Source organism: Mus caroli, unplaced genomic scaffold (assembly GCF_978045245.1).
Source record: "Mus caroli unplaced genomic scaffold, Mus_caroli_1 scaffold_1, whole genome shotgun sequence".
NCBI classification, from domain to species: domain Eukaryota; kingdom Metazoa; phylum Chordata; class Mammalia; order Rodentia; family Muridae; genus Mus; species Mus caroli.
The window spans coordinates 68,283,814-68,305,231 of record NW_028227256.1 but is presented as its reverse complement, the minus strand read 5'-3'; the positions used below and the strand labels follow the sequence as shown (position 1 = coordinate 68,305,231).

Here is a 21,418-nt window from a genome sequence, read left to right as displayed (position 1 = left end):
GGAATCAAACCCTGGACCTTGTGCATGCTAGTCAAGGGCTGTCCCTCTGAACTGACTCCCAGAGATTGTCCAGTGACAAGATAAGAGGTTGCAGGTACATTTTTAGGTGTCTAAAATGTTTCTCTAGTCCTGCTTTTTACTTTAAAGATCTTATTTTATTTTAAATTACATGGATACGTGTATGCCTCTGTGAAGGTATTTGCACTAGGTAGGTACCCTCATTGTTCGGAAGAGGGTGTTAGATCTTCTGGAGCTGGAGTTGAAGGCCGCTGTGAGCTACTGGATGTGGGTGCTGGAAACTGAACTCAGGCTTTCGAGTGCTTTTAACCACTGAGCCATCTCTTCAGCTTCTCTGTAGTCTAGCTTATATTCTGTATAGAACTTTCTTTCATTTAAAATGTGTAAACATTATTTTGTCCTAAGGTATAGCAGTGAATTAATTAAACCGCTTTGGCTCCCAGGCGGCTGTAAACACACACACACACACACACACACACACACACACCAGCTAATTTTGCATGTCTTGACTAGTTCAATACGTGGGCACTTCTAAACCTCCCCACTCCTAGCACACACTTCCCTCCACTTCCCTCCGGTATTCCTCCTTAACACCTTCTAAAATTTTTATTTTAGCTTTGCTGCCCTGTTGCCTTCTGGGCAGCCCCCATATAGGGCCACATTCCCTTTCTACCTACATAGTTGGATGTTTTCTGTCCTGCAGCTCTTAAATCTGATCTCTCTCCACTCCCCAGTCTCTCCCTCCTCCTCTTTTGCTTCCTCCTCCCCCTTCTTCCCCTCTTTCTCCTCCCCACCCCCTCCTCTGCCCAGGTAATCTAAAAGTCCCACCTCCTTCTCCTGGCTCAGCCATTGGCTGTATGGCAGTCAGGTCTTTATTACCAATTGAAGCCAGCTGGGGGCAGGACCCTCAGGTCTGGATGTGCTGCATTAAGGCAAAGTATTAGAACCAATTTTCAAGAGTAAGGAAGCATTTTTGTTTCATTTATTTAAAATGGTCATAGTTAGCTCAAAGTTTATTGCATATACAATATATTTATTTACTCTATGTGTGTAGTTTATTTATTCTATGTGATGTTCATGTATATACACATGGAGATCAGAAATAGATGTCGGGTGTCCTCTTCGGTATCTCTCCATCCTATTATTTTTGAGACGTGGTCTCTCATTAAACATGGAGCTTGCCAGTTCAGCTAGACTGGCTGGCTGGCAGGCTCCAGAGATTTGCCTGTTTCTGCTTTCAACCCTCTGCTTGCCAATGCAGGCACTACCACACCTGGCTTTTGCATCCGTGTCAAGCATCCAAACTCAGGGTACCTGTGCTTGCTTGCCAAGTACTTTTTAAAAACCTACTGAGTCATCTCCACAGCAACTAGATGCATAATTTTTAAGATGTATTCTCCTTAGTCCTTTGTTATTTAAATCATAGCAGGATATACTTTTGCATTATCTTAGATCTCTTTGAGCCCAGGTTGACTGTATTGGTAACTGGCTTAACATTCTCCTCAAGGAATTTCTGCAGAGCTGGACACATTTTCTTCAGTATGGAATAGTAGATATTTTAAAGATAAAGTCTACAGCATCACCTCATTGTGTTAATTTAGTTTAATGGGCACCATTTGCCAAAAAAATTCAGTATTTTGTTTTACTACTTTTGAAATAAAGATGGTAATATCTCTCTCTCTCTCTCTCTCTCTTTAGATGTTCTCAGGCTGAAATTAGTGAACAACATTGACATCATCGATCAGCTCAACACACTGTCTTCCCTGACAGTAAATATTTCCTCCTGTGTTCTTTACGACCGTATTCAGGCATCAGACACTGTGGAGGAGATGGAGATCGTGGCCAAACAACTCTACAAGAGCAATGAGCTCTTTGGAAGTAAGTGCTCTCCTGTTAGGGGCAACAAACTGAATTCTCCCCTCCACTTCCATTCAGAACTCAAAAACGTAGTCTAAAGTCCATTGTCCCCTCTGATGTCAGTGTAAATGAGATCCTTCCCGTAGTCAGCCAGCGGCATTGTCTAAGTACAAGAGTCCTTCAACAAATACCTCATTTCACCGAGAAAAAAATGAAGAATGGAAAGCATCAAGCATTTAAAGGGTGAAGCTAAGGCTAGCCTCGTTATCGGTCAAGATCATCCATTTAAAATATTTTTTGGTAATTTAAATAAGTGGCTTACAGTGATATATTTAATTTATCACTTTGTGATAATTTTAACTCCAGCCTTGAATCGTGATGTTGACACCTCTTAGCAACCATCCTTCTAGACGAGGAGTCTGAATGCACTACCCCATCACTAACTCAAACATCTGGCTGCTCCCTAAATATACCCTCGGACCAGTGAGCAATGCTGCCCATAAAGTAACTTTTGCGCTGTTGTTGCTGTTTTATTTTTAGGTGTCATTTTTAAGCTTCCATCTAACGGAAGTTCGCACAAAGAGTTTGACCCTGAAAAAGTCTCTCTTCCTCCTATCGTAAGATATACCATCCGCATGAGTCTGAAGACAGCACAGACCACAAGGAGCATAAGAACAAAGATCTGGGCCCCAGGGCCACACAACTCTCCATCCCATAACCAGATCTATGGCCGGGCTTTCATTTATCTGCAGGATAGTATTGAAAGAGCAATTATTGAATTACAAACAGGAAGGAACTCACAGGAAGTCGCCGTCCAGGTTCAAGCGGTTCCTTATCCCTGCTTCATGAAGGACAAGTAAGTGGGCTGGTTAGTGGTCAAACACCCTTCTGAGAACTCCCTTACACCTTGATGTGTCCAGTGAAGGAAAGACATTCACCAAGCCTTTACCATAGGTTTAGAACCTAAAGCAGAAGATGCCTTAATGTTTTGTTAAAGAATGGAGGCACCAGGACACTGCATGCTTCGTAAGAGTAAGAACAAAAGACAATTGTATGTGAATTTAAGCTCTGCAACACACAAAATTCTTCCCTATATATTATTTTATTTGTTTTACCTATGCCCCCTGTAGGTAAAATGGAAGCAGTACCATTGTCCATAGTTTTCAGCGAAAAAGGAAATCCAGAGAGCTTGACTCAGATATACACCCATCTGATGACAGCACCCACATTTTCTCAGTACTAGACTAAACCTAAAACACATCGTTATTTGTAAAAAAAAAAAATTACAAGAGCATTGTTATTAACTAATGGGAGCCCTTTCCTAATTGTACATCCAGAAACTGTATCAAGAATGGACCTGGTCTGAGATAAAATTCATTCAACAAATGTTCTATTACAAACATCTGCTCCAGAAAGCAAATAATAAGTTTGTTTCATGTCTTCCAGTAGTGATATACTTCTGCACACTAATGTGATATCAACTGATAGTGACCTCATGGTCCATTACCATTAATACTTACCTTTTTCTCAAGTTTATAAGAATGGTCTTAGGACCTTTCTCTAAATAAAGGCTTCTGGCCAGCCCAAGATGCTAAACAGATTGATGCAGAACCTCACTAAGAACAGCCGCCTTTGCCTCTGCCCATTGAAGGGCTGTCGTTGTCAGACCTGTGCCTTCCTGGTTACTACCACCACCAGCTCCTGGGAAATTGTTCAAAAGCAAATTCCTGGCCTGTCTCTATGTAGTAAATGAGTGGGTTTTATGTTGGAAGGCTTAGGGTGTTTCTGCTCTGTGGTCAGCTTGGAGAAACATCAAGTAAGACCTTTTGCATTATGACTCAGAAATACATGTAGGGCTTATGGGCTTTCCAAGGTCCCTCTAGTACATACAACATATTACCCACCCCCCCAAAAAAGACCATTTATGAAATGTCTTTGAAGAATCCAAATTCTTTGCATTTTAAATAAAATATTCTGGATTTTATATTATTTTACTTGGAAAATTTTAGTTTAATTATAATTACGAACTTCCTTAAAGATTGATACACTCTGGACACTGCCACTTTTAGTTTGGCTTGCCAATCATCCTCTGATTTTGAATCTTCGATTCAGACAAGGAAAGTGTTGAGTGTTGTTATAATTATTCCTGAATAATGATTTTCCCAACCAGGACATATTCAAAAACAATTTAAACAATATGACAATTTTCTTTAACCCCCACCCCCTCAGAGCTGTATCTTCACTCTTGAACCACTGCAATAAAAAAAGAAAGAAAGAAAAGATAGCCCACTGTTAAAATCTGCTTCCCACTTCATAGTGAGGCTGTATTAGCAGTTGTTCTGAGCTCCCTAATGGGAGTGTAATTTCCATGCACGCGGGTGTGCATTCTTACACGCTGCAGTCTGCAGGGCAGCATTTCTTTTGACGGCTGGATCTTCTCTCCTGTTCCACAGCTTCCTCACCAGTGTCTCGTATTCCCTCCCGATTGTGCTCATGGTCGCCTGGGTTGTATTTATAGCTGCCTTTGTTAAAAAGCTAGTCTACGAGAAGGACCTTCGGCTCCACGAGGTATGTTGAGAATCTTCTCCTGTTGTGCCTAAGTCCTAGTTCTAGAACAGTTAATTGCTGTGACTTTTATCATGCCTATTCAGACTCAGACAGCATAGTCCACACCTTGCGAATTAGAAAGACAAACATTTTACAGATCTCAGTCCGTCGCTATTTTTTGTTTACTCAAAAAGTAACACAAAAGATGTTTAATGAGTACTTCTGAGAATCACAAAATCAGAATAATATTGAATAAAATATCAATGTAATTACGAACCTCACAGTAATTTTTTTCCAGAGTGAATTACCTTTAAGATATGGGCTTTAACAAAGTTTAAATACTACCAATACTATCAAGGAAGAGTGATGGCTGGCAGGGCAACCAAGTAAGCCCCTTGTAGGTATAGACACAGATGTGGTTGCAGGCATGAGATTAATTTTGCTTTTCAAGAATAAAGTCCCTTTCCAGTATACAGTCTCACATTTATCTTTCAGTTACAATTTGCTAAATGTCTCATAGATTGATTAAAGTCTTGCTGTCTTCCATACTGTATGCCATAGTTTTCTAATGACAATCTGAAAGCTTGAATTCACACCTCAAACTTTAATTGGGTTGCATGGTCTTTTCTACCTTGTATGCCTCAGGTTCCTGGGCCTCAAAAGTGGGTCTTTAAAGATTAAAGGATGACTGTGGAGTAGAAAACTGTGGTAGACACTAAGCTATTTTCTACTTCAAAACAGATACCTACTTCAAATATGTTACTCACGATAAAAACAACAAACGTACTTGCGCATGTGTGCCGACATATACTTGTGTATACATATGTATGTGCCACACTTACCATTTTGTTTTATGGTAGGACATAATGATGTTTGAATGCATCTGTTGTATGCCACCGGAAATGTCAGAGCATAATGCAGTCCTCTCTCAGCAGAAGAGATGAAAGGTGTATTTTTTTTTTTTTTTTTTTTTTGGTTTTTTGAGACAGGGTTTCTCTTTATAGCTCTGGCTGTCCTGGAGCTCACTTTGTAGACCAGGCTGGCCTCGAACTCAGAAATCCGCCTGCCTCTGCCTCCCGAGTGCTGGGATTAAAGGCGTGCGCCACCACGCCCGGCTGAAAGGTGTATTTTTAACAGTGAACTATTTCTATGTGCTAGCTCCATGCCTTAGGAGGCATTGGCTTTTAAGTTCTAACCACATGACAATGAGTCAAAGTTACCTAGTGGAAAAATCTTCTTAGTGATCTTGGAATTCCAGCATGAGGCCTTGGGAAGCTGCTCTTCCAGTCATCCTTACTTGAACCTAGTCCCTTAACTCAGTCTCTCTCTTTTGTCTAGACTTCACTCAGTATAGTATTTACAGAAAGGACGTGCCTTAGCAGAGGAGATGATCAGTTACCTATGTCACTTCTTACTTACCAGTGCTAAGATATTGCCCCCTTCTAAAAAGCCTCTAATATCAAGATATAGTTCATATAGTATCATAATTCATTCAGCAGTAAGTTTTCTTTTGGGGGCTATGCAAATTAATGTCACATCTTTAAAATAATAGTGTCCTAAACACAAAGGAATACAGCATAGTTGTGAAATGAATTGGTGCAAGGTATGACACAAATGGAATGTTCCCAGTGTCCCCAGTGTTCCAGACTGGCTTCTCCACTGCCCTCAGGTCACAGCTAGTCCTTCTTTTTAAAGATAAGGAGGCTCTGTGTGCCCAGGAAGTGAGAGGTGACCTGCTGAAGACCTAGTTAACTATCCTGGTCCTCAGCAGGAGTGTCCCGACTTTCATCCAACCCTTTTCCAGGCCACTGCTGCTCTCCTTCAGTGGTGCAGAATTGTAAGATGTTTTGAGAATGATGATGGCTAGTCTTTTTGGTTACCGGAAACTTGAAATTACTTGTTAATGCCATCATTTTATATTCGGTTAAAGTATAAAAGTGCCCATAGACTACTTCTTTCTCATTCAAATTAAAACACAAAGGTTAAAAAAAACCACAGCATTGTACTTCTTGCTTTCCATAATTACTTTTAAATTGGGGCACGAAAACCTATTTGGCTGTATCTCAATGAAGTCATTAATATTTGACCCTGTCGTGATGTGCCTCTGAGAAATCTCAACTTTGAAAGTAGCACAAATATTAATAACCAATAACTCTATTTTTGAAATTAGCCTTAAAATACTTTTAAAAATGCCCTTCATGAATTTTGTCCTACATCCTGTGCTTTTAACAATTAAAATATTACAGCTATAAAAATATTAATCTTACAACAGAAAAAATTTTTGTTTTACTTTAGTTTTGAAACAGGGTTTCATTGTGTATTCCTGACTGTCCTAGAATTCAGAGATCTTCCTGCCTCTGACTCACAAGTTCTGGGATTAAAGACCTGTGCCACCACACACCTGGCTAAAAAAAATCTTATTTTTAAATGGTGTGTATGTGTGTGTTTGTATGTATATCTGCATATGTGTGTATGTGTTTGTGTGTATCTGCATGTGTGTGCTTGTGTGTATGTATGTGTCTGCATCTATGTGTGTGTGCATGTGTGTGTGTGTGTTTTCAGAGCTAGTTATATCAGATTGCTCCAAGAATCCATTGTTGGGATTTTATAGGCAGCTAGAGACAGAATTTTGGAGTTTTCCTGTCAGTTCAGACAGACAACCCAAGCTATCTATGAGTTATTACCCAGAGTCTTCAGTACCATAGGGCTTCATAGCAAACACTTTTTCTATGCTTTCATAACATGCCCATTCCTTCCTGCAGGAATTGGAACGTTCCCAATAATAGTCACATTCTTTCTAATCTTACAAACATTTTAAAATTCTACTGTTAAAATTAACTTTAAAAATTAAAATGAAATGGTGTCTAATGACTTAGTGCTTGGCCTTCGGTCGATTGGATGACACTGTTGACCAGCAAATCCATGAATATTTGTGACTTCCCTTTCCCTATCAGCATTAGCCTCTGAGCAGAAGCCTCTCAGGAGTGTAGCTACAGTTTCCCACAAATTCTTTGGGAATCTTTCCCAGTGACTGTTGTAAAGTGGGCCAGTTTTGACCATTGTGTACCAGGCTTTTCCAGTTATCAGATATTGATGAATTGCACTGGCAGGTGAGGGAGACTTGGGACAAGTGACTCTTTGATTACCAAGCTGGCACCTGACATCTGCCACTTTGAGGAGAAACCAATGGCATCAAGGAAGAGCAGCCATCCACTCTCTGCAGGCCATCTTCCATCCAAAACGTTGGTCTTCTTTGTTACCACGATGTTGGCAGCCACTCCGGATGATTTATGGATGACTTGTGTGTCTCAGAGCCCTTTCTTCTTATGAGTACAGCTGTCCTTGTGGCGTGAAATCCTAAAGTTTTGCACCGCACTTTCATGCTAGCATGTCCGACTGTGATTCCTTCAGAGAGAACCCAGCTCAGCCTGTTTCTGTGAAAAGTGAAATGACCAGTCTCAAAGTTTTATCAGCTTTTAGCAACAAGAATCACAAAGTTTGAAAGGCTTCTAATTATTGTGATAGGCACATTTATTGTTAGTTGTGAGGCTTGCCAAATTATCTTTTAATAAGTCTTCAGATAAGGAATGTTCTAGAAACAAAAAGACTTTCAATTGGGACTGCTGGTCACCAGGTGAGAAAAGCATGTTTAAATATGTAATGTACCCTTCATTTCATGGCCTTGATGTTACCTTAGAAAATATAGCAGCATGTTTCTTGCTCATATTCAGGTTGCAGTTGGTGAAGGGAGGGATTTTTCTCTCCTGTCATTGTTGCTGTTTTATAGGCCACATAAGATTAAATAGTTTAGTTATGTGTGTTCCAATTAGTTATGTTCAAGCATCCATAAGTAATTAAATCTCAAAATGCGAATAACACCCAGGCAGATAAAAAGAGCTTGCATGTCAGAATCACGCTGGGATTGATAAGTATCTCTGAAGTGTAGACATCAAAACTGACACAATAATTTTCTTAAATTGGGTGAGAAATACGGTGAGGATTTCTGCAGTAAAATCAGTGAGTGTTGCTTCTTTTTAGAAAAATCAAAATGTAAGGTTGTTTTCAATAAAAACAAATCTTGCAATTAGAGGAAACTTTTCATGGTAAATCTTTGCTTGATGCAATTTCTGTGCTTTGACTCCCTCTTCCTATTCCCTTAGAAACATAGATGGGATTTTCATTGCAGAGTGGATGGAGCCAAGGAAGAGGGGTAGGAGAAGGTGAGGGAGCTGACAGAGTTAAGAGGAGAAGTCTCTGGCTTTTTCTCAGTGGTGATTAGCTTAAGGCCCACTGCTTAGACTGTTGGCAGGCAGGTAGCTGTCTCCATGGTAACAAGAGCAAGCAGAGTTATCAAACGTGATAAGTTGAAAAAAAATCAGAAGGTAAAGCATGCTACGTTGGCTTATAGAATAAATACCCAGTACAATATTGTTGTTGTTATTGTTCTTCCATACAGTATTAAGAGATATATATTAAAATGATTTATTCTATAAAAACATTGGACTATAATGCTGTTAGTGGAACATTTATTTTATTGATTTTAAAATGGGACATTAAATGTATAAGCTTTTTTTCTTTTTCTTTTTTTCTTTTTGTTTTTTGTTGTTGTTGTTTATTCAGACAAGGAGACAGGGTTTCTCTATGTAGCCTGGCTGTCCTGGAACTCACTCTGTAGACAAGGCTGGCCTTGAACTCAGAAATCCACCTGCCTCTGCCTCCCAAGTGCTGGGATTAAAGGCGTGTGCCACCACTGCCCAGCGTGTATAAGCTTAATATTAATCATAAATTGTTAAAAGCTCTAAGCTAGAATGTCCATGTTCCCCCAGTGTTCCACTTGTACCAAATTTAAGATTACTGGGGTTAAGGGGGTGTTGTGGACAACAGACTCTTTTGCATTTGTGCAAAAGCAAATATTTATCAGTTAGAATGTCTCCAGTGGAATGTCTTGGCCCTGGGGATATCACTGAGTCAGAAAAGAATATTAGCTGAGAAACTGACCTACAGCATCTCAGATACCTCAGTTCATAGGCATGTGACTGTCTTTTTGTTATATATACCAAGACTGACACAGGTTGTCCCTTGATGTTAGGGATGAGGAGGTTATCAGAAAAGGCCAAGGATCTTCAAACTGCCATTTTAAGTAATAAGAATATCTATTGTGTTTCTCTCACGAAACAGACTCAATAGTTATATTGTTCATCAAGACTTATTAAAAATATATAGACTTTTATTATTCCAATCCCTACTTGAAGTTAAACTATGTGTGGCTTTTTAACCAGAATGAAATATTTATACCTAAGCAAATGTCAAATTCATGTTGTAAAATAATAGAGGAGACACCATAAATTTTATGTCCTAGTCTAAATCACTTTGATCTAGGGAAGTCAACTAGATACCAGTTTCAAAGCTACAACTGTAATGTACATATAGAGGTTTGTGTGTGTATGTGTGTGAATATGTTTGTGTGTGTATGTGTGTTGCTAGGGATTGAACTCGGGACCTCTGCACCTAAACAAGTGTTCAATACTGATTTATTTATTTCCTGGGAGAAAGAGAGACAGGGAGAGAGACAGAGAAACAGAGAAAGACACCAAGCAGGTACACACTGTGAAGGTCAGAAGATAACTTTCAAGAGTTGGTTCTCCTTATCATCTTCTAAGATCTGGTATGGAATCCAGGTCACCAGGTATTCAAGCACGTGCCTCTGTCTGATGAGCTACCTCACTGATCCTAGAAATGTATGTTTTTATGAGTAAGAGGGTCTTCTCCAACAAAATCATTGTCTGTGTTGGGATGCCTCTCTGAGTGCATAAAATCCAAGAGGAGCTGATACAAAAAGTCTTAGCAATCAAAGAGAATTCACACAAGGTATTCAAATGCATAGTTCCATATAAGAGGAGACTCTTAGACATTTTGTCACGATACAGAAGTAATCATTACTTGGGTAACAGCCGAAGAAGCATCTAACCCTTCCTTCCTCTTCCAGTACATGAAGATGATGGGCGTGAACTCCTGCAGCCATTTCTTTGCTTGGCTTATAGAGAGTATAGGGTTCTTACTGGTCACCATTGCAATCCTCATCGTTATCCTCAAGTTTGGCAATATTCTTCCCAAGACAAATGGCTTCATTTTGTTCCTGTACTTCTCGGACTACAGCTTCTCAGTAATTGCCATGAGCTATCTCATCAGTGTCTTCTTCAACAACACCAACATTGCAGCTCTGATTGGAAGCCTCATCTATGTCATCGCCTTTTTCCCATTTATTGTTCTGGTTACAGTTGAGGATGAGCTGAGCTATGTTATTAAAGTATTCATGGTAAGTCAACTGGCTGGAGTGCACCCTTGTGTGACATAAATACTTTCCTCCCTTAGTTCACGAATACCCTCAAGTTGAAAGTTCATTTATACAATTAAAATATAATGTAATAGCAAAATATACTTAACTCTTCTAATGGCTTTTCTAATTGCTCTCTACTCCGAAAGGAAACATCCCCCTCCCCACCGCACAGCCTCTAGAACCATTAGTGATGCTGTTAGGCTCTGGTTCAGTTAAACATATTACCTGCCATGTTTTTAGAGCTCAAAAAGAATTCTGACTTCTCTGGTTCGAATCCTCAAACATCTCAGAAATTCTTGTGTAAGAACCAGTCTCATGTATAAAAAGCCAGCATCATTTTCATGAGGAGCACATAGTCAGTTGGAATAGTGATGGAGGCATTGATAGCCTATACTCAAATGTGAATTCTCTTCTTTTTCCTAACTCAGAAGTACTAAATTGAGAACTAAGATGACTGATTTAATCTTCAGAAAGCAGAACATTTCCTGTCATATTAAGGCTTTTCTGTTCATGGACATAGATCTTGATGAATAACCTTAATTCAACACTGACTGCTCTAGGTTTAAACAAAACTTAAATTTACAATTTGTAGTGATTATCAATATTCAACCAATAAATATTTTAGTATATTCTCATTTAAGACTCTATCACCTGAAATAAATTTAGGAACACTTTCAGGTCCTGATATCATTTAATTTGAATCTTCACACTCTATTACTCTGTAATTTCCTACCTTATAAATTTCTGAGCAACATTTAATAAGCTTAAGCATATATTTTGGATTGTTAAAAGGCATGCTCCAAGTATTTCCTCTTTGTGTCTCTCTCTGACTGTCTCTGTCTCTGTCTCTGTCTGTCTGTCTGTCTGTCTGTCTGTCTCTCATTGTAGTATTTTTAGCAAGGGACTTAAGTATTTTAAAAAAGACTTAGAGAGTGAGCTCTGTCTTTCCTATATGTCAAACGGGTTGAGCATTTTGAGGCCTTCCAGGTGAGATCTGCTGGAACAATCACCACTGTTCATTTTCTTCCCAGAGCCTGCTGTCCCCGACAGCATTCAGCTATGCAAGCCAATATATTGCACGGTATGAAGAACAAGGCGTTGGTACGTTCAATTTCTTTAAAATAGGGTTTTATCTCTAAGTGTGATGTGTGCCAAGGAAGAGTAAACACCTGTGTTCAATTTCTAGGTCTTCAGTGGGAAAATATGTACAAATCCCCTGTTCAGGATGACACCACCTCATTTGGCTGGCTGTGCTGTCTAATCCTAGCAGACTCCTTCATTTATTTCTTTATTGCTTGGTACGTCAGGAATGTTTTCCCAGGTAGGAACCTGCACAAATGCTTCTTGTGGTTGTCATCGCTGTAAGTCAGCTAATACACACGCACTAGTAGTTGGCTGGCCAGACTACTCTCTGGAATGGTATAATAAAACCCTGAATTAACCAAATTGTTCAGGTTAAATTTGTCGCTGTGTCTCTTGTCTCACTGTCCTTTTAAAGACAAGTAAAGTCAAATTTGTGGGAAAGTATCAGGTCCAACCAGTCTTTGCAAATAGAAGCAAAACCCATGTCTCTTAATGTTATGGATAATGAAATGCATCCTACAACATAGACTGGCCTCGTCTTTGGATCTCAAGCAGTTATCCTTTCTAACACGTTTAGGTGTTTTCCCACTAAGTGTTATTGATATGTGTGCATTTTCAGTGCACGGGTGAATAAGTTCTATGCTTTCATTTGCACAAAATGTTTATTTAAAAAGTGACTGTCTTGAGACAAAGCATATCAGTGCTGGTGTGGGCCTTGGGCTAGGACCCAACGAATATGGAAAGGAACCCTGTGAGAAAGCTGTGGAGATACAGAAGTAGTTTAACACTGGACCATGGTGGTGATGCTTGCTTTTGTAAATGAACAAAAATTATTCAACTGTACTCTTAAAAATAGGCCAATTTATAACTGTAGTTCACTGACAAGGCTTTATAAAAGAGATGATCTTTTGGGCATTAGTTTGTAAACTGAACTCACCCTTTGAAGTGATTTAGTATTACACAAAATGAAGTCATTTTCTGAACCATTCAGGGTTTCATTGTTTAGTTAGTAATCACTCTTTTTCATGTATTCTCATTACAGGGACATATGGAATGGCAGCGCCATGGTATTTTCCCATCCTTCCTTCCTATTGGAAAGAGCGCTTTGGATGCGCAGAGGTGAAGCATGAGAAAAGCAATGGCTTAATGTTTACTAATATCATGATGCAGAACACCAACCCTTCTGCCAGTAAGACAAGTAGGTCAATAGCATGTACTATTATAACAGAAATGATACTAAAATTACATAACTAGTGGGTTTATGTACATTTTTCTAAATGATAAAATTATCATCCCTTTAGTCATGGGTGAGTATGTCTGTCTACACATATGTGTTTACATCCTTACAGGGACTGAATTGTGCCTTTTTCTGGGCTCATTAGCTCAGTTAGCTAGCATATGCTGCCAATTAAGCCAAAACTGTACATCCCTTTGTGGTCCAGTTAGACTCACGCAGAGGAAAATGTTGTTCCTTGCCCAGAGTCTGCATCTCTTACTCTGGCCATCTGCTGCCAGTCATAGGAGTAACCAAGAAACAAAAAAATGGGTAATGTAGCATAACTCACAGCTGGTGTGAGAAAAAGAGTGCCTTGGTGACCTGGGGTGATGCTATTGTCTCTATAAAGATCCCCTGTGCAAGTGGTGTCGTGGTGATGCCTGAAAGGTAGATAGGAAAATGATCTGCATTCTGTAAGCCACAGATCCGAGAAAACTGTGCTACTGTAAAACCACAACTTGGAAACATTTAGTTCATAAATTGATAATATCCTTCCCAATCAGAGAACAACCCTTCTGGGCTATCTTTGGAATATTTAAGATCTGTTGGGGAGGGGAAAAAAGAGACTTTAGAATTCTGATACTGCCTTCGGGAACTGCTTGTTCCGACAGAGAAGGCTGATACAATAAACCCTAGAGAATGTGGTTTTGTAGTCCTGCTCACTGTGTAAGCAGGTCAGAAGGAAGCTAGAGAGTGTGATGAATCGGTTGCTTCTGAACTCTTTAAACGTAAAGATCACATTTATATAATCTCCAGCGTTTAAAGGAAAGTCTAACGCAGCTCTATTAATTCCTTAAGAGCTTACAACTCTTCTCTCGGTCGCTCTAGGTCCTGACTGTGCATTTCCCTCCAACATTGAACCTGAACCTAAAGATCTCCAAGTTGGAGTTGCCCTTCACGGGGTCACAAAGATCTATGGCTCGAAAACAGCTGTTGAGAACCTCAATCTGAACTTCTACGAAGGGCACATTACATCACTGTTGGGGCCAAACGGAGCTGGCAAAACCACAACAATGTATGTTATTTTTCAACTAAATGTCAAAGAAGGATATTATTAATGAACAATAGCTTTTTTAAAGAATAAGGACTTAAACAAAGAAGAAAGCAGAGCTATTATGACCTATGGTTCATACGGTTCAGCTTGTCCATGAATGAAATGAAATCTATCCCGGTGATTCCACACTGAGCTCTAAGTCCATCTTAGGCCAGCACGGGATAGGTTTATTTGCTGCATTTAGTTCTGGCTTCACCTATGTGCCTTAAAATGTTTAATTCAGTATAATTTTGAGATAGTAGTAAGTATACTTGGCATGTCTTAGATCAGTGGCTCTCCATCTTCCTAATGCTATGACCTTTTTATTCAGTTCTTTATGTTGTAGTGGCTCCCTCCACACCATAAAATTATTTCATTGCTACTTCATAACTGTAATCTTGCCACAGTTATGAATCGTAATATAAATATTACATATGCAGGATATCTGATATGCAACCCCCAAAGGGGTCAAGACCCACAGGTTGAGAATCACTGTCGAGCACAGCGCACTCTGCAGCACAGAGGTGCATGCTGAGACAGGAGCTGTTGGTAGGGTTGCTAGTACCATTCTGTTCAAACCACACGTGCTCTCTGGCTCATCCCTGGTCTGGGATCTGTACTGCTACATTGGTTAGTATGTCCATCTTTATTTGTATTTCTACCCAGGCCAGGGATGAGTCTGAGTTTGCTCACCCTAGCCTGAACACAGAGCACCCTCTGTCCTGCCACAGGAAGCATTCGCCTTGATTCATGGAGAAACAAAGAACCCCCAGCATCATAGAGTCAAGGTCCAAAGCAGCACACGAGCTGTTCTGTCTCTCGACTGACCGTCTTGTGTCAAGATAAAGGGAGGATTGGGACCCCAGGATTCTTAGGTGATTTCATAGTTTGAGTGTTTGCTTTGATGTGAAGCCTCCAGGGTTCCGCCAGTGCATATTTGCCATCAGTGTTAAGATGCTATTAGTCTCAAGCCCTTAAGGACATGTCTCACTTTGTCCATATTCTGTTTTTAATCATCTTGAGTAGGCTCAGTGACTGCTCAAATGCTGGCACCAATATATTTTTCTAAATACCTAGAGACAAATGAAGGTCGTGATAAGAGTAAACATGCAGCCGCTTATTTGTACAACCCATTAAAAGCCAGGGTTGGTGCTCTAGGATGGAACACTTATAAAGTACATTTTTCAATAGGAAATAAGAGGCCAGGGGAGAAAAGAGATAGCAAAGGTGTTTGATGAGGTTACAACTTCAGCTGAGAATGCCCTATTTTATCGGTATATATATATATATATACACACACACACATATATATATATGTATATATATATATATCTTTAAATATCAAAAAAACGTGTTATTTGTATTTTAATGGATGTCATGAGGAAATTACACAGTATCTTGATTCATTATTTAGGACTATGAGAGACTGGGAGAAATCTGGTCCTTCTCCAGACCTTCTGTGGATTATGTTCTGATGGGGAGGAGATGATTTCTAAATAACTTCCAATTGATCAATCACTTGAAAGGTGTTGAGAGTTTTCTAGGTAAAAAATATTTGGGCCATTATACAGAGAATGGCTCTGTGGAGACCAAAAGAGGTAGGAAGATCAGGAAGCAGGTGTGTGGTGATGTGATGGCTGCTGCCCCCTGGTGGTAGCACATGTTGATGGTACGACCAAGAGACAAAGATGCAAACATGACTTCTGAAATACGGTTTTGTCTCCAAAATAGCTAGACTAGAGGCACACGCCATTATGCCTGGCTCAATATTGTTTTTAAATGTATTTGGCACATTAAAGTGACATTTTAATTTTTGAACTCCATTTCGAAAAGAAAAAAAATATTTTGAAGACTTTCGAAAGAAAGGAAGAGGGAGGGAGGGAGGAAGGAAGAAAGGAAGGTGGGAAGAAAGAGAGAGAGAGAGAGAGAGAGAGAGAGAGAGAGAGAGAGAGAAGGAAATATAGTTTTGTGAAAACAGTATATTAATTTATCAGCAAATGATAGAGGCAAAAGCGTTTAGTATCATGGGCAGACCATACTTAGTTTGAGGACCTTGTAAGGTGTCTTATGAAGAAGATGCAGCATTGTCTGTTGGGTTCACAGCACTCATCTGGGTGTAAGCGATAGCATCTAGTCCGGAGACATAAATTGGAGATTTGCCAGTATATAAATAGGATTCCAAGGAAACACAGTAACTCTCAAGGAGAGAGTGTCCCTTCAACTGGAATGCCCCCTCAGCTTTAACACCATTACTACCACCACCACCACCATGTAGTATTCACATAACAGCGTAAACAACTGAAAGCTTAAAAGTCAGTTCCACTTCTTTCATTTCTTCTTAATGCCTTTTTCTTTCACAGCTTGACTTTGTTTGAAGAGAGGCATTGCACACCCCCTCTCCTTTGTCAGCATATGAGTTATGCTTAGTCTTGCTGTCTAGCTTGAGTGATTGGCCCATATCTAATTTCTCACATCCTCATTTCCAGCTCCATGCTGACTGGGCTGTTTGGTGCCACAGCGGGTACCATTTTTGTATACGGAAAAGATATCAAGACAGACCTGAATACTGTTCGGAAAAACATGGGGGTCTGCATGCAACATGACGTCTTGTTCAGTTACCTAACCACCAAGGAACACCTTCTCCTGTATGGCTCCATCAAAGTTCCTCACTGGACCAAAACACAGCTCCATGAGGAGGTTAAAAGGTGAGTTAGTCCAGAAATAAGAACACAACTGGCTAAGCCTTCTCAAGGACATACACCATGTTGGGCAAGCTCTGGTAGCAATAACGATGGGAAGCATTTTGCTTTGCTTCCTACCTCTCTGATAACATACATATTTAGCATTATTATCCTCTCCAGACAGTCATACACACACTGTTCAACTCTGCCCTGGTGCTTTGTATGTTGCCCCAGATCTTTTGTTTTCATTTCTGCCTGGGCACAACATCTCATAGCCTCTTAAATGGACTTCCTGCTACTACTCTCCCCAGTCATGGATCCTTATCAGCGAGTTGTCAGAGTGAGCTTTGTCAACGGCAAATCAGACCACGCCATTCCTGCCTCCACTTGAGTGGCTTTTGCCACATTTAGTATGACATCCCATAATGTCATTAGCAAGGCCTACCAGACCACACATGACATGCCCTCCACCCCACATCGGACTACATTCTTTCCCATTCTCTATTTACTCTGGTCTGGGAATATAAGCTACTCATACACTTGATTATCCACAACTGATTTCTGCCACAAGTCCTTCTGTTTGTTTTTCTTAACTTACCATATGTTTCCTGAGAGCCATTTGGACACTCCTGGCCAAATGAACACTTTCCAGTTATTGCTCATCTGACTTTTTATCTTATTAATTGTGTGCTGATTACCACTTGTTATATTATAAATGTTCTTGAGATTATGCTTATCATAGGATTTTCTTCACCTTCTGCACACATGTGCAATCTCTTTATGAAAAAGATATCTTTCTATTCGTTGCTCTTTTCTATGACATAATCTGGCACAAAAAGTACAATGTTCTAACTATCTGTCACACAAGTGGACTATATTCTCTCTTGTGGTTTTTCTTTTCTTTTTTTAAAAATTAGGTATCTTCTTTATTTACATTTCAAATGTTATCCCCTTTCCTAGTTTCACCTCCAAAAATCCCCTAACCTCTCTCCCCTCCCCCTGTTCCCCAACCCACCCACTCTTGCTTCCTGGCCCTGGCATTCCCCTATACTGGGCCATAGAACCTTCACAGGACCAAGGGCCTTTCCTCCCATTGATGACCGACTAGGCCATCCTCTGCTACATATGGAGCTAGAGCCATGAGTCCCTCTGTGTGTTTTCTTTGATGGGTGGTTCAGTTCCAGGGAGCTCTGGAGTTACTGGTTAGTTCATATTGCTGTTAGTAATTGTTAGTTCATATTGTTGTAGTAATTATTTTATGACAATAATTAGATGACAAACGACAATAAACCATATCATGTTTTCGGAACGGTATTGCACCTCATTGAAGACGTATCCACTGATTATGAACACAATAGCACCATTCACTATTTTTTTCTTGAAGGACTTTAAAAGACACTGGACTGTATAGTCATCGCCATAAGAGAGTTGGAACGTTGTCAGGAGGAATGAAGAGAAAGTTGTCCATATCCATAGCTCTCATCGGTGGATCGAGGGTAGTCATTCTGGATGAACCATCCACTGGAGTGGACCCATGTTCTCGCCGAAGTATATGGGATGTCATATCCAAGAACAAAACTGGTATGAATCATTTTCATAACTCCTCCATGGCACAGTCATAACTCGACCCTCAGGGCTCCCCAAATTCAAGTTGAAGCTTTTCTGTATATAACACTTTCTAAATATCTGAGGTGAGATCATTTTTTCCCTAAGATTTCTCAGTGAAATTTCTGGGTCAATTAGTTAATACATATCCAGGACTCACTGTGAGTTAAATTTATTGAGCCTTATTGAGAGCCTACAGGAGTCTGCCTAGAGAAGCATGGAATCTAATTAGAGATACCAAACGTACACAAATAAAAATAAACCAAAAACACACCAAATAAGTGCTAACAGGATGTGAAGCAGAGAAGTAATCAGACTGGAGTGGATTAATCAGAGAGGAATATTCAAAAAGTCTTTTAAATTACCATTTTTTGTAGTGAAGGAGGGAGAGAGAGCACACTGAGACCACAGAGGTAAAACTCTGACAAGTGAGAAGTAGCTGATGCCCACAGAAAATGAAGGACATTAGCTATGAAGCTTGATAAGTGCCTGTGTGCTGCTAAATTACATATAAGACCCCCTCCTATATATTTAATAGCAGTCTTCTGAATTTCCCTTTGATCGCTATGGAGGTTCACGCACCTCAATTAACGCTACCCTTGTCCCAGAAACCCCAGGATTTGCTCTTGTTAATTCCGGTCTGTGGGAGCCTCGGATTCTTATTTTTCGTTCTCTATTGTTCTTGATTGTATTTTCAAGCAAGAACAATCATTCTGTCCACACACCATTTGGATGAGGCCGAAGTGCTGAGTGACCGCATCGCCTTCCTGGAACAGGGTGGGCTCCGGTGTTGTGGATCTCCATTTTACCTCAAGGAAGCTTTTGGGGATGGTTACCACCTCACACTCACCAAGAAGAAGGTTTGTATGAGAAAGCACACTGTATCATGGGGGTAATGACGTAAACATTTCTATAAAGTGAAGACAGATTCTCTCCAGCTCAACTCATTGCTAAGATTCACCAGTATGCAATCTTATGTGCTTCTTAAATCTCAGAAAGTGTGTTGTTTGAAAACTTCAGATTTCTGCTCCCTTCTGAGAGCATCTGATGTACTAGATCTATGTTAGATTTCCTAAATGTGCTAAGCTGCTGGTAATTTCCCACAGTGTAGGTATCCTTCTAAAGGACAGACAGAGGGAGTTTGTCCTTCCTAGCTAGTGATGGGATGCTGTGGCCATCTGCCCAACCCCATGTTGCCACTGTGTCTGGCTGGATCTAGAGTAGTTCTTATGCACACTGTCCCTACCACTGTGCGTCCAGATGTGCAGCTGCCCTGTTGTGTCCAGAGAACATTTTTTTGAGTCATCCACTACCACTGGCTCTTAAGATCTTTCTGCTCCTTCTTCCTTGAAGTTTCCTGAGCTGTCATGGTAGGTATGATATGTATATTACACTTACGACTGAAATACTCCATAGTCTCTTATTATCTGCACATTGATCAAGTGATGGTACCTGTATTAATTATCATCTGCTTCTTAGGCGAGACTTGTGACATGCACTGCTCTATGGGAATAGCAAGAAGACATTGGGACTCATTTTAATAAAGTTGTCTTCCTTAATAAACTGTCTATTTCTACCCTATTGGTTAACTGAAAAGGCATGGCTTTTTCCTCATTCCCCTCCTAGTGGCTGTTGGGATTTTCATCTAATCTATACTATATTTTCTTTTAAACCCTAGCAAAATTATCCTTGAGCTTCAAAAACAAAATAACCACAATTTATCATTACATTTGGAAATTCATATATTAGAGGATATTGTGCTGACTGATGTACCCAATCATTATTCTAGGCACTGGGGCTGCATCAGCAAACTTGTAATATAAACTCCATGTTCTGGCTGCATGAACTTTGGGCTTGATGAAATGTGAAATTTCAGATGTTGTGCTCAATGTGTAAATTATTTAACACATTATAAATTAGTCAATGATAAATTACATAGAATATTTATTTCTATAAATGTAGACAGAAATAAAGCAGGAGTGGGAAGTGTCAGTTAAGCTGTGGTCTGGCGCTGGTGAGAGAATGGGGTGTGTTGGCTGCCTAGGTACAAAGACCTTGAGGGGCACATGCGCCACAGCATGGCATATGTACCACAGCCACACTGGTGGTGGGAAAATACCGTTGGGAGGAATGTGGCTTCTAAGTCTCCATGTGGGACATGGAATGGCTGGAGGGATGGCATGTGGTCTGACTCAGGAGAGCTTGCATAACTTTCCCTTTTGTCTACAGAGTCCAAACCTAGACACAAATGCAATCTGTGACACAGTGGCGGTGACAGCAATGATCCAGTCGCACCTTCCTGAAGCCTACCTCAAAGAGGATATTGGGGGAGAGCTTGTATATGTGCTCCCTCCATTCAGCACGAAAGTCTCGGGAGCTTACCTGTCCCTCCTGAGAGCACTGGACAAGGGCATGGGTAAACTCAACATCGGCTGCTATGGCATTTCAGACACCACTGTTGAAGAGGTAGGTGGACATCTCTTTACTCCTTGCCCCATTTATCTATCTATCTATCTATCTATCTATCTATCTATCTATCTATCTATCATCTATCTATCCATCCATGTATCTGCCTATCTATTGATTGATTGATTCATTCATTCATTATTTATTTATTTTTTAAATTTAGAGTGCTGGAAATGGACACTAGCACTGTGAACATAGGGAAGTGCCATGCCTCTAGTCTTTGTCCTTCTCACACTCCTGTGTATGTCCATGTTTGTGCATGTGTGGAGGTGCAGGTGGATGTAGGAGTTCACACACACTTTTGTCCACATGTCTGAAGTAGTCATGGAACAACACCTAGAGTCATTTCTTTAGAGCTGTCCACTTTGCTTTTGGAAACAATGTTGCTCATTGGCCTGGACTGAAGCTTAGACTGGTTGGCCAATGAGCACCAAGGATCTGCCTATGTTCACCTTCCCAGTGCCAAAGTTACAAGTGCACATTATGAATCCAACTTTTGTATGTGGCATCGAGGA

The 21,418-nt window shown here is 40.2% G+C and overlaps 1 protein-coding gene across 1 annotated transcript in view; it reads left to right on the top strand.

Moving 5' to 3' along the window:
* The window catches only part of Abca12 (ATP binding cassette subfamily A member 12), a 171,151-nt gene that overhangs the window by 114,328 nt on the left and 35,405 nt on the right, over positions 1–21,418 (top strand). Inside the window, exons 21-32 of the mRNA XM_085838191.1 lie at positions 1,717–1,896; positions 2,416–2,731; positions 4,329–4,443; positions 10,409–10,738; positions 11,791–11,860; positions 11,946–12,080; positions 12,885–13,040; positions 13,947–14,133; positions 16,638–16,856; positions 18,217–18,413; positions 19,137–19,297; positions 20,667–20,903. Of these exons, the coding sequence (XP_085694317.1) occupies positions 1,717–1,896; positions 2,416–2,731; positions 4,329–4,443; positions 10,409–10,738; positions 11,791–11,860; positions 11,946–12,080; positions 12,885–13,040; positions 13,947–14,133; positions 16,638–16,856; positions 18,217–18,413; positions 19,137–19,297; positions 20,667–20,903 (2,303 nt within the window). The remainder of the gene's footprint in view (positions 1–1,716; positions 1,897–2,415; positions 2,732–4,328; positions 4,444–10,408; positions 10,739–11,790; positions 11,861–11,945; positions 12,081–12,884; positions 13,041–13,946; positions 14,134–16,637; positions 16,857–18,216; positions 18,414–19,136; positions 19,298–20,666; positions 20,904–21,418) is intronic.